Here is a 13431-nt window from a genome sequence, read left to right on the forward strand (position 1 = left end):
AACATGATCAGCACTCAAAACAAAGTACGGATTTCAGAGCTTATCGAATAAAGGGTGCTCAAACTGTGCACCCTCCTAACAATGGAGTGAGGCTGCACCTCCACTGGTTGAAGGATGCAATTACAATTGGAAAAGCTTGCAATTAAGCAGTCTGCACCAATTTCTGATCTTGACTTCAAAATAGAAACTGGATTGGGTCTGCACTCTGATCCAATTATCCCCCAGCTTCGAAGGCTACTTCACTTGAAGGTATGTTTGGGGGGTTTTGACTTGTATATAATGTTATGCAGTATCAACTATTGTTAACAATTTTAAGACTGCACTCCCCTTCGATAATGCAACCCGAGCTCTGTTTCACTTAAATCAAATAATTCCCTGTATTTTTGTTCGGGGTACAGTATTGCCAAAGTGCAGTTTAAAAAAGGGATTGAAGTACCACTGTTTCTGAACTCTGCTGAGGAGCTAATATACACTTTGGTTTTCTTTCTCAAATGACAGCAAAGTTGAAACTTGTGGTTGTGTGGTGTACTAGAAATATTTTTTTTAAATGCTCCTTATTGCAGGGAATGCCTAGGTGTCCAAAAAAAAAGATCTTCATTAATCTACAAGCAAGATTCAGGGAAGAGGCCAAATCATAAATGGTTTCTCAGTTAAGGCAGACATCTCTTTGTCCTTTTGCAAATTGATAGCTTGTGATTTTTGGAGGTCAATCATCTCGGCTCTCCAGAACATCACTTTAGAGTTCCTCAGGGTAGTGTCCTCGGCCCAACCACCTTCAGCTGCTTCATGAACGGCGTTCTCTCCATCGTAAGTCATAAGTGGGGATGTTTGCTGATGATTGCACATTGTTCAGTACCATTCACAAATCTTCAAGATACTGAAGATGTGCATGTCTAGATTCATGCCACACAAGTGCCAGAGACTGCCACGGTGGAAGTCAAACCCTTGTCCCCAGACCATTAGCCTGGGTCTCTGGATGACTAGTATGGTAACATTATCACTCTCCCAGATATATGGCAAGCAGTCTTTTGATATACAGAAAGCCTAACAGTTACCAGAAGACAATGTGTAGAAGCCATTAGAAATACATGGTTCATGCATCCAGGACTTGGGTATCTACAATGACTAGATTAGGCATGTCATCTTGCAGCCAACCCCACACCACAAGGATCTCATTTAGCATTTCTCTTTTCATATTCCTGCCAAACACAAAATCAACTAGAGGTCGAAGCCTTCATTAGAACTGCAGGTACTAGATTGCCTTGCAAACTGAACCTTTAATTTAGGAGGTACCACATTTCCAACTACTGGAACCATTATTTAGTATAAAATTGGTGTTTCGGTGCTTTCAATCATAGAACTTGCAGTGCAGGAGACCATTCAGCCCATTGAATCTGCACCGGCCCTTGGAAAGAACACCCTACTTAAGCCAATGCTTACACCCTATCCCCGTAACCCAACCTAAGGGGCAATTCAGCATGGCCAATCCACCTAACCTGCACATCTTTAGACTGTGGGAGGAAACCGGAGCACCGGGAGGAAAACAGACAGAGGGAGAAAGTGCAAACTCCACAGCCACCCAAGGCTGGAATTGAACCCGGGACCCTGGAGATGTGATGCAACAGTGCCATTGTGCCGGCGTCAGGGGAATGATGGTACTCAGAGTTTAAAGCAAATTGCACAATTGACCATACAGAACTCGAGGTTGTCTCTTCTGTTCCACTAACGAAGGCAGATACCTACACTTGCCTAGTAATTTCCACGTGCACTAAGAGGAGAGAGAATCCATGTGGAATCGTTATGTGGTTGGGCTGACTCTAAAATGACATACCTGCTGATGGAAGACTCTAATTTAGTCAAAACTCCACTTCAGGTTGAAAATGTGCCCACGGAATGCATGTAACTCTTAAACATTGATGATAACAGTCTGGGATCAATGGGACTTGAAGGGGTGCACTAACGGATGGGATTTTTCATAATCAGCAAATAAAGTACAAGTAGTCCAAACAGAACATGTAGTGGGAAGTTTACCAATGTTGCCTTCACTGACTGAAAGCATTTCCAACAGAAGATTACATCAAAAAAAGACAGAAAATAAGTGTGCCCTATATAAAAATTGGCAAACAGAATTTGATTCAGAAAGTAAAATTAAAGCCATGCTAAATAGTATGACAGATTATTAAATTTACATTATCAAGTGAAATGGAACTGGCTAATCAATTATTTTTAAACCCCAGAAACTGGAGTTGAAAGACATAAATTGCATGCTACATACAGGGTTGTACTGTAGAGCAGATACATAGGCTTGCACTGCTCCCTCCATGTCTCCTGCAGCAACCAGCGCTGCCGCCAGGTTGATGTATCCATCGATAAAGTCTGGTTTGAGCCGGAGGGCATGTCGATAATGTTCAATAGCTTCCTGAAGCTGTCCACGCTCTTTATAGACATTCCCCAAGTTGGAGTAGGCCTCAGCCAACATAGGGTTCTGTTTGATAGCCAGAGTGCTAAAGTGAGCAGATCTGGAAGAGAAAATGTAAAAACAGTACAATAAAGAAAGTTGTTTTAAAAATTAAATCTGATTAATCTTCTGCCCCACAACAAGTAGTCAAAAGCAGTTTCAGTCTATATCATACAGGTGTTCATTGTCATCAGACTATTTATACTGAAAGAAGGTTGTGAAAATATCCATGTGAAAATATTCATGCTCCTTCTGGCTACATTACAATGATTGAAGTTTGCTGCATTCCCAACTGAAAAATCATTGGATGATAAAGTGAAAAGATGTAAGTTGTTCACTACCTGTCCAGCCTGCGACACTGGAAATGTATGGAGGAAAGAAGCAGCAGCACACCAGTGTTATCAGGCTCCTGTCGCCAAAGTTGCATGCAGTGCCTCTCAGCTGCCTCGAAATCTCCAGCTTGGTATTCACGATGTGCCAGTTCTGCTAACCCTGGAATGGGAGCATGAATTTATTGTTGCTGTTTATTCCAGAAACAGGCATGGAAAATTAAATACGAAAATGTTTTAAAATGCATTTTTAAAAGGCGAGAACACAAAAGCAGAAGAACATACATTGAACACAGACAAGCAAGTCAAATCCCTGGAAAACACATCCACTTTGTCAATAGCCGCTGTAATACCACACCTTGTAAAATTACAGTAGCACAGATTTATGTTGTGCTTTAAATGTAGCAAAACATCTCAAGATGCTTCGAAGGGTGGCACACAACACAGTGGTTAGCACAGCTGCCGACAGCGCCGAGGACCCGGGTTCGGATCCCGGCCCTGGGTCACTGTCCGTGTGGAGTTTGCACATTCTCCCCGTGCCTGCATGGTTTTCACCCCCACAATCCAAAGATGTGCAGGGTAGATGGACTGGCCACACTAAATTGCCCCTTAATTGGAAAAAAAGATTAGGTACTTTTAAATTTTAAAAAAAGATTCTTCGAAAGAAAACTTTAAAACTGTAATCTTTATTTGAAATGGTGCGTGACTGGGAACCAATGTCCGTTTGCCAGCACGAGGCGTGGAAGATACGTCAGCCGGAAAGATATTGAAATAGTCAAGTTTTAAAAAATAATTAATTTAGAGTACCCAATTCATTTTTTTCAATTCGAGGCAGTTTAGCATAGCAAATCCACCTAGCCTGCACATCTTTGGTTTGTGGGGGTGAAACCCACGTAAACACAGGGAGAATGTGCAAACTCCTCAGGGAGAATGGGACAGTGACCCAGAGCCGGGATTGAACTTGGGACCTCAGCGCTGTGATGCAGCAGTGCTAACCACTGCGCCGCCGTGCTGCCCTGAAATAGTCATGTTTTGAGGCAACGGTATAAATGATATGCTTTAGCAGCTGATGAGTTGACCAGGGCTGGAATCCAGCAAAGTCACATGGGTGGAAGTTGGCAATCTTGGCAATGCTGCAGATATTAAGACTTACCAACATGCAACATCTTGCAAATACTTTCCTTCGTTTAAGCAACCTGAAGAGTTTTGTGAGGCAATGCACATCTCATAGCATAGACATTGAGGTATCGAAACTACTGTGCACTTCATAATTACTGCACACTTAAAAATTTCAGACACCCTTCAGAACAATTTCTCAATGCAGAGTTAAAATTTCAATGAAGTTGGTGCTCCTCAGTGTAGGGGAATTGAGTATTGTGTCTATTGTCATGGAACACCGGTACAAATAAGTGCCATTAAGCTCAAAATGATAAGTTTACTTTAGGTGTCAGTCCCTCAAAAGAAGGATGGCATCTGCCAAGCTTCATGATTTGTATCTCCTCAGGTCACTCAACAGGCCATACTTCAGTGTACCCCAGTACTGCTAGTCCTAACCTGCAAGCATCCTCACAGCACTAGCATCATTGTTTTTTTCTTATTACATTGGCTAATTTTACAGGCTAAATGAGATTGCCCCAATTTGCCTTAGGTTTGGTTTGTGATTTGGGTCCATGCAGCAATTAGGTTGAGACCAGCTAACAAAATTTGATCGACCCTCTGAGAAGTATCCCATCAACCAAAGGAGAAATATTTTGGCTTAGTAAAAGTCCTGCCTCCAGGTCACAAGGTGCAAGGTTTGAATCCTACTCTCTTCCTGCGGGTGGCCCAACCTCCTCATAAATGGTTGTTGAGTCCATAAAACCTTCCCCTCACTAGGACCCGTTACCCTATCTGCTCATACAAAGATGATTATGGTCATGGATGGAACATTTACACCCGTCAAGCCAACAATTCCTTTCACTACACACTATTCGCAAAGGGTAAACAAAGATGATTAATTGAAAATATCTCATCAGCATGGGTTGAATCAGAACTCATGTTCCAACCACAAAATTCAGTCTCTTCATAATTTATAGTGACAATTGGACCATAAACTGACAATAGAATAATCCATTCAGAGCTAATGAATATGAAGGCCATGGGTTTTATGCAAAAATGGAATTCTGTTTTATTGCACGAAATTAGCTAATTGTCTCTTCCACGTTTTCAGAATTATAAACATATTGTTTCTAAGTGGAAAGCAAAACAAAAAACACATCAGTATTCCTGAAGAGATTTGAACCGATGGCACAGGATTAGAGACAATTGAGCTAACCTCAAGTGAGGTTAGATACATGAAGAAAACAAATATTTTTCCGAGATATGTTGAACAAATCACAATCAAAAATGTAAAGTTAGATAAAGTGGTCTAATTTATACCGCTGGTTTCTTTGCAATCCACTTCAGAAAACTCAGCATATGGACAACAAGTGAAGATGGCAGTCAGTCGAGCACAGATCTCCACCACATTGTAAACTCAATGTTAATACTATTACACAATTCCCCCTAAAAGCTTTTCCCTACCGGGTTGATAAAAAAATTAGCTTTGTCGTTAAGTGTTTCTGTCTCACGGAGGAGGCTTCAAGTCAATCCAGGTCCAAAAATTTGAAAACTATGCTCACATTTTGACAGCTGTAACAAAATTCCTCCAGAGGCTGAGACAATCCATAACATTCTAAAACTAGCAACAAAATTCTAAATAAAACAACCCACAAAATGCTAAAAAGTAATTTTGTCCTTCTTGCAATGTACTGGATCCATAAAAAATTTCCCGATCCGAATCTTCATCAAAAACGTATTTAGTTCTTCCTTTGGTCACATACTGTGCACCACGTTTCATTGAAATCTGCCCATTAGTTTTTGAGATATATTGTTCAAAGACAAAGAGGGGGAAAAACATTACCACCACCCAACTTCAGTGGCGGAGGTAATTAGAGAACTAGATAGAGATCCAGTCCAATTTTGTGCATAGAGGAAAGCCTTTACCATCCAGGTATTTAATGAGTGCACCCTCAAGATCAGAGGTACTGGAATTGTACCCCAAGCAATCTAAACTGTCTCCTTTATTTAGGGAGATTTAGCTCTGATTCTCTGTAGTGGTTAGACGTTGAAGTTATGCAGCAATTTTAACATTGGTTCCCCCATTGTAGTAGCAGTAAACTTTCACTTTGGGTGCACCCTATTATTAAGGTCAGCATTAGCATTCTCTGTCAAGAGCACTTACATCAGTCAAGTTTGCTCAGTTAAACTCTCCCCAAACTAAGATTGCTAAATGTCAACATTTTTTTGGACAATTATTGCACTCCCCAGTTTGGAGTCTGAATGTCAGCTTCTAATATGCCATGTTAATTATTTATTTATTTATTTTTTAAAGGTAGTATATTGGAGGTATCTTCAAGTATATACAGAAAACAGAAATACTCGAAGAACCATGCCAAACCAACAACCCATTGTATTAACATGTCTAACATTAACCTTACTGTCCCTCCTACCCCCCTTATCCAATGTAACCCTCAACCTCCAACTAAGAAAGCGAGAGAAAAGAAAAAGACCCCCTGCTGATGTTTTAGTACACTTTAAAGTAGTCAACAAACAGCTGCCACCTTGTGGAGAACCCCTCGTCCATCCCCTTAATGGCGAACTTAATTTTTTCTAGGGTGAAGAAATTCCGCCAGGTGACTCAGGATCCCACCAACTCAGCAAGATCCTTCCCCGAGCTAGCAGGTAGGCAAAGGCCACTGCATCAACACCCAGATCACCAACATTAAAAATTGCTACCCAATGTCTTGGTGTTAACTCCACTCTCAATACCTTTAACAATACATTTGTGACCCCCTTCCAGAACCCCACCAGCCTCAGGCATGACCAGAAGACGTGGGTATGGTTCCCCAGAGTCCGAGCACACCACCCGCATTAGTCCACGACTGCCAGGAAGAATCAACTCACCTTGGACGTCGTCATATGAACCCTATGCACCACCGCAAAACTGTATTAGGCTTAATCTTACACATGATGATGCATTAATCCTGTATAGAGCCTCCTTCCAAATCTCCACCCCCATTGCACCACCTGGTTCCTCCAATCACGTTGCCAAATTTCCTCCACTGGTGCTTCCTCCTTTTTACTCAGCGCTGCATAAATGTCCACGATCTCGCCTTTCTCAATCCAGCCTGCCCTGTAGCCCTGGCGGTAGCAACATCAGGAACCCACTTCTCTCAGGAAGGACCTCATCCGTCAGTGCCCCCCCCCCCCCCCCCCCCCATCTGTCCCACTCACAATACCTAGAGTCTAGTTTCGCCAGGACAAATCTGTGGTTGTCACAGATCGGAGCCCCCATGTACAGGTCTTCCATCTCAAAATGCTGCCGGCACTGGCTCCACACCCTCAATGCAGAAATCATCGCCAGATTCAAGGTGTGTTTGTTCGGCAAGAATAGCAGAGGCGCCACCACCAATGCTCCCAAAGTGGTTCCTTACACAAGGCCTCCTCCACTCGACCTCACATCGACCCCATATCCACCTTCCACTTTAGAATCATGGCAATGTTTGCTGCCCAGTAATAGTTTTGAAAGTTTGGCAGCACCAGGCCTCCCCTCAGTCTATCTCTTTCCAGGAAAACCCTCCTGGTTAGAGGGGTCTTGCTTGCCCATACAAAGCTCAGAATCATTTCATTTACTTTCCTAAAAAAAAGACTTGGGGAGATTTTGAAATATGAACACGAATTTTCGGCAGAACCACCATTTTCAGTGTCTGAACTCACCCAGTCAGTGACAGTGGTAGCATATCCCACCTCCTCATTCACTCCACAAGTCTCGTCAAGTTTAATTTATGGAGCGGAGCCTAGCTTCGTGCCTGTAACACCCCCAAAACCGTAGCAACGCATGTAACTCACACACACCCCCCCCCCCCCCCCCCCCAAGTAAACAAGAGAACTTAAAAATAAATTTAAATTAAATAAACATAGTCAACTCTCCCCCCCCTCCCCCGGGTTGCTGCTGCTGCTGACCCAGTACCCCATCGCTGAGCCAGAAAGTCGAGGAAAGGTTGCCACCGCCTAAAGAACCCTTGTAGCGATCCTCTCAGGGCATATTTGACCTTCTCCAGCTTAATAAACCCCGCCATGTCATTGATCCAGGTCTCCACGCTTGGGGGTTTCGCATCCTTCCACTATAGCAAGATCCTCCGCCGGGCTACTAGGGACGCAAAGGCCAGAACACCGGCCTCTTTCGCCTCCTGCACTCCCGGCTCCACCCCAACCCCAAACATCGCGAGTCCCCAGCCTGGCTTGACCTGGATCCTACCACCCTCGACACAGTCCTCGCCACCCCCTTCCAGAACTCCTCCAATGCCAGGCATGCCCAGAACATATGGGCATGGTTCGCTGGACTCCCCAAACACCTGAAACACCTGTCTTCGCCCCCAAAGAACCTACTCATCCTAGACACGGACATGTGGGAAAGCCGCGCACAAGAGGAGGAAGAGTTAACCCTCTCCAGGGCATCAGCCCATGTTCCATCTTCGATCTGTTCCCCCAGTTCCCCCTCCGACTTAGCCTTTAGCTCCTCTACTGACGCCTCCTCCACCTCCTGCATTACCTTGCAGATATCAGATATCTTCCCATCCCCGACCCCCAAAAGCACCCTGTCACTCACCCCCCTCGCAGGAAGCAAAGGGAATCCCTCCACCTGCTGCCTAGCAAACGCCTTTACCTGCAGGTACCTGAACACGTTCCCCGAGGGGAGCCCAAATTTCTCCTCGAACTCCCCCAGGCTCGCAAACCTCCCATCAATGAACAGGTCCCTCAGCTGTCTGATGCCCGCTCTCTGCCAACCCTGGAACCCCCCCATCAATGTTCCCCGGGACGAACCAATGGTTCCCCCTCAGCGGAGCCTCCATCGAACCCCCCACGTCCCCCCCATATGTCGCCTCCACTGCCCCCAAATCTTGAGGGTAGCCGCCACCACCGGACTCGTGGTATACCTCGTAGGAGGGAGCGGCAACGACGGGCTTGTGCCTCCACAGGACGCCATCTCCAACCTTTTCCATGCTGCCCCCTCCCCCTCCACCACCCACTTGCGCACCATCGACACATTGGCCACCCAATAATACCCCGAGAGATTGGGTAACGCCAGCCCCCCACCATTTCTACCCCGCTCCAAGAAGACCCTCTTCACCCTCGGGGTCCCATGCGCCCAAACAAAGCTCATGGTGCTGCTGTCACCCTCCTAAAAATGGCCCTACGGATAAAGATGGGCAAACACTGAAAAAGGAACAAGAACCTCGGGAGAACCGTCATTTTGACGGACTGCACTCTACCCGCCAGCGAGAGCGGCACCATGTCCCACCTTTTGAATTCCTCCTCCATCTGCTCCACAAGCCTGGTAAAATTAAGCTTGTGGAGAGTCCCCCAACTCCTGGCCACCTGCACCCCCAGGTACCTAAAACTCTTCACTGCCCTCTTAAACGGGAGCCTCCCAATTCCCTCCTCCCGATCACCCGGGTGCACTACAAATACCTCGCTCTTGCCCAGATTCAGCTTGTAGCCCGAGAAGCTCCCAAACTCAGCCAACAGCTCCATCACCCCCGGCATTCCCCCCTCTGGGTCTGCTACATACAACAGCAGGTCGTCCGCATACAGCGATACCCTATGTTCCTCCCCACCCCGCACCAGACCTCTCCACCTCCCCGACTCCCTCAGCGCCAAAGCCAGAGGTTCTATCGCCAGTGCAAAAAGCAAGGGGGACAGGGGGCACCCCTGCCTGGTCCCACGGTAGAGCCTGAAGTACTCGGATCTCCTTCCAATGGTAACTACACTCGCCAGCGGGGCCTCGTAGAGCAACCTCACCCATTTGATGAACCCCTCCCCGAATCCGAACCGCTCCAGCACCTCCCACAGGTACCCACACTCAACTCTATCAAACGCCTTCTCTGCATCCAGCGCCACCACTATCTCCGCCTCCCCCTCCACCGCCGGCATCATAATAACATTTAACAATCTCCGCACATTCGTGTTAAGCTGTCTTCCCTTGACAAATCCTGTCTGATCCTCGTGTATCACCCCTGGCACAGAGTCCTCTATCCTGGTGGCCAGGATCTTCGCCAGCAACTTAGCATCCACATTGAGGAGCAAGATTGGCCTGTATGATCCACACTGCAAGGGGTCCTTATCCTGCTTCATGATCAGAGAGATCAGCGCCCGTGACATCGTCGGGTGCAAAGCCCCCCCCCCCCCAAAAGCCTCATTGAAGGTTCGCACCAACAGGGGGCCCACCAGACCCGCATACTTTTTATAAAATTCCACCGGCAACCTATCCGGCCCCGGCTCCTTACCTGACTGCATTTGACCAATCCCCCTGACTAGCTCCTCCAACTCAATCGGCGCCCCCAGCCCCTCCACCAGCACCTTTGGGAAGCATAGCCTGTTCATGAAGCTCTCCATCCTTCCTTCCCCCCCCCCCCCCCCCCCCCCCACCGGTGGCTCCGACCGGTACAGTTCCTCGTAAAAGTCCCTAAAGACCCCGTTCACCTCTGCCCCCTTCCGCACCATATTCCCACCCTTATCCATCACTCCACCAATTTCCCTAGCCACATCTCGCCTGCGGAGCTGATGCGCCAACATCCTACTCGCCTTCTCCCCATAGAACATAGAACAGTACAGCACAGAACAGGCCCTTCGGCCCTCGATGTTGTGCCGAGCAATGATCACCCTACTTAAACCCACGTAACCCATATACCCGTAACCCAACAATCCCCCCATTAACCTTACACTACGGGCAATTTAGCATGGCCAATCCACCTAACCCGCACATCTTTGGACTGTGGGAGGAAACCGAAGCACCCCATCCTCATCTACCGTGCCTTGCGCCCTCCTCCACTGTGTCTCCGCTTTTCTGGTGGTCAGCAAGTCGAACTTGGCCCAGCAACCCTTCCTCCGGGGCCTCCGCGTACCTCCTATCCACATCTAGGAGCTCCCCCACCAGTCTCTCCCTCTCCCTCCTTTCCCTATGGGCCCGGATTGAAATCAGCTCCCCCGGATCACTGCCTTCAGAGCCTCCCAGACCATCCCCACCCAGACCTCCCCCGTGTCGTTGGTCTCAAGATACCCCTCAATACTTCCCCGGACCCTCCTACACACCTCATCAGCCAGCATCCCCACATCCAGATGCCACAGCGGGCGCTGGTCCCACGCCTCCCCATCTCCAGATCGACCCAGTGCAGAGCATGGTCTGACATTGCTATGGCCGAATACTCGGCATCCTGCACCGTCGGGATCAATCCCCTGCTCAGGACGAAAAAAATCTATTCGGGAGTAAACCCTATGCACATGGGAGAAAAAGGAATACTCCCGCGCCCTCTGCCTCCCAAACCTTCAGGGATCCACCCCTCCCATCTGATCCATAAACCCCCTCAGCACCTTGGCCGCCGCCAGCCTCCTACCCGTCCTTGAGCTGGACCGGTCCAGTGGGGGATCTAGCACCGTGTTAAAGAATCCCCCCATGATCAGGCCCCCCTGCCTCCAGGTCCGAAATGCGGCCCAACATACGCCTCATAAAGCCAGCATCATCCCAATTCGGGGCATACACATTTACCAGCACCACCTTCTCTCCCTGCAGCCTACCCTTCACCGTAACAAATCTGCCCTCCTTGTCCGCCGCCACCTCAGACGCCTCGAACGCCACCCTCTTCCCCACCAGAATCGCCACCCCCCGGTTCTTCGCGTCTAATCCAGAGTGGAAAACCTGCCCCACCCACCCCTTCCTCATTCGAACCTGGTCCGCCACCTTCAAGTGGGTCTCCTGGAGCATAACCACGTCCGCCTTCAGCCCCTTCAAATGAGAAAATACCCAAGCCTGCTTAACCGGCCCATTCAGCCCCCTCCCGTTTCAGGTGATCAGCCGGATCAGAGGGCACCCCGCCCCTGCCGACTAGCCATAGCTCATCGACTGCTCGCCCCAGGCCAGCACACCCCGGCCGACCCGTTCCCCATGACGATACCGCCTCACCTCTACCCCCTACCCCCCCCCGGCCCACACCAGCTCCCTCCTGGCCATTCCAGCAGCAACCCCCCCCCCCCCCCCCCCCCCCACTCCCCCCAGGCTAGGACCCTTCCTAGCCGAGACACACCCTCCATGGTACTTCCGTGAGTCAGCTGACTTCTGCTGACCCCGGCAACTCCCGCCAAAACCCGGCCCCTCCCGCCATGGGGTCACCCCCCCTACTACCACACCTCCTTGGCACCACTTCAGCACGGGAAAAAACCAGTAGAGGCCACGCCCCCACCACCAGCTCCACCCCTCCTGCCCCGCAGCGCGGGAAACGAGAGGAAAGCCCGCGCTTTCACGCTGCCCCAGCCCACCTTTCTAACACCACTCCCAAATTCCAGCTCCACCCCATCCCCATACAGAAGAAAAAACAAACCCCCAACATAACACAAAACCATACCCAACAGACCCACCCGGAAACAGAGCAAAAAACCAGCATAAAAAACACATGTCAAAAATACAAAAACAGCAAAAACCGTAGTACAATCGGACCCCGCAGCCCCCAGACCCTAGTTAGTCTCCAGCTTCTCCGCCTGTACAAAGGCCCACACCTCCTCCAGGGACTCGAAGTAGTAGTGCCGGTCCTTATATGTTACCCACAGACGCGCAGGCTGCAGCATTCCAAATTTGACCTGCTTGGCATGCAGTACCGCCTTCGTCCGGTTAAACCGGGCCCGCCGCTTAGCCACCTCCGCACTCCAGTCCTGGTAGATTCGCACTACCGAATTCTCCCACTTGCTGCTCCTCTCTTTCTTGGCCCAGCGCAGCACACACTCCCGGTCACCGAATCGATTGAACCGCACCAGCACTGCCCGCGGGGGTTCATTCATCTTGGGCCTCCTGGCCAGCACTCTGTGGGCTCCCTCAAGCTCCAGGGGCAAATGGAAGGACCCCGCCCCCATCAACGAGTTCAGCATCATGGCCACATAGGACGGAAGATCCGACCCCTCCAGCCCCTCCGCCAGGCCCAGGATCCTCAAATTCTTTCCCCTTGTGCGAAAGTCCAGCTCCTCCAAGCGGTCTTGCCACTTTTTGTGAAGTGCCTCGTGCATCTCCACCTTCCCTACGAGGACCACGGCCTCCTCTTCCCGCTCAGCGGCCTGCCGCTGCAACTCCCGAATGGCCGCCCCCTGGACTGTCTGGGTCTCAAGCAGCTTGTCGTAGTCGCATTCAGGGAGTCCAGCAACTCAGCCTTCAGCTCCACAAAACAGCGCAGAAGAGCAGCTTGCTGCTCCTGCACCCACTTCCACCAGTCCTCGGGTGCTCCATTGGCCGCCATTTTGTCCTCCTTCCCCCGCTTTCTCTGGGGAGCTGCTGCAGCCTTTTCCTTTGCCCCACTCCAGGTGCGCACCATAAATTTCGGGGAATGTTCCTCCAAACACCTTCCCCCACCGGGAATCGTCGAAACAGCGCCGTTTGGAGCCCTAAAACATGCGGCTTAGCTCTGCATCACCGCAACCGGAAGTCCTTACTACCATTCTAAACGGCAACTCTCCCAGTCTCCTCTCCTGCCCGGACTCGCCCACCCCACACCCTGAAAACCTGCGAAATTCCCCATATAATCC

General features: G+C 49.2%; 1 protein-coding gene across 2 annotated transcripts in view; it reads right to left on the reverse strand.

Moving 5' to 3' along the window:
• Window positions 1-13431, reverse strand: part of LOC119951137 (UDP-N-acetylglucosamine--peptide N-acetylglucosaminyltransferase 110 kDa subunit) — a 125813-nt gene that overhangs the window by 93631 nt on the left and 18751 nt on the right. For both annotated transcript variants that reach the window (XM_038774141.1, XM_038774140.1), the window contains exons 2-3: window positions 2800-2950; window positions 2276-2519 (exon numbers count right to left, since the gene is read on the reverse strand). In XM_038774141.1, coding sequence (XP_038630069.1) covers window positions 2276-2519; window positions 2800-2950 — 395 coding nt within the window. The remainder of the gene's footprint in view (window positions 1-2275; window positions 2520-2799; window positions 2951-13431) is intronic.

Source organism: Scyliorhinus canicula, chromosome 17 (genome assembly GCF_902713615.1).
Source record: "Scyliorhinus canicula chromosome 17, sScyCan1.1, whole genome shotgun sequence".
NCBI lineage: Eukaryota > Metazoa > Chordata > Chondrichthyes > Carcharhiniformes > Scyliorhinidae > Scyliorhinus > Scyliorhinus canicula.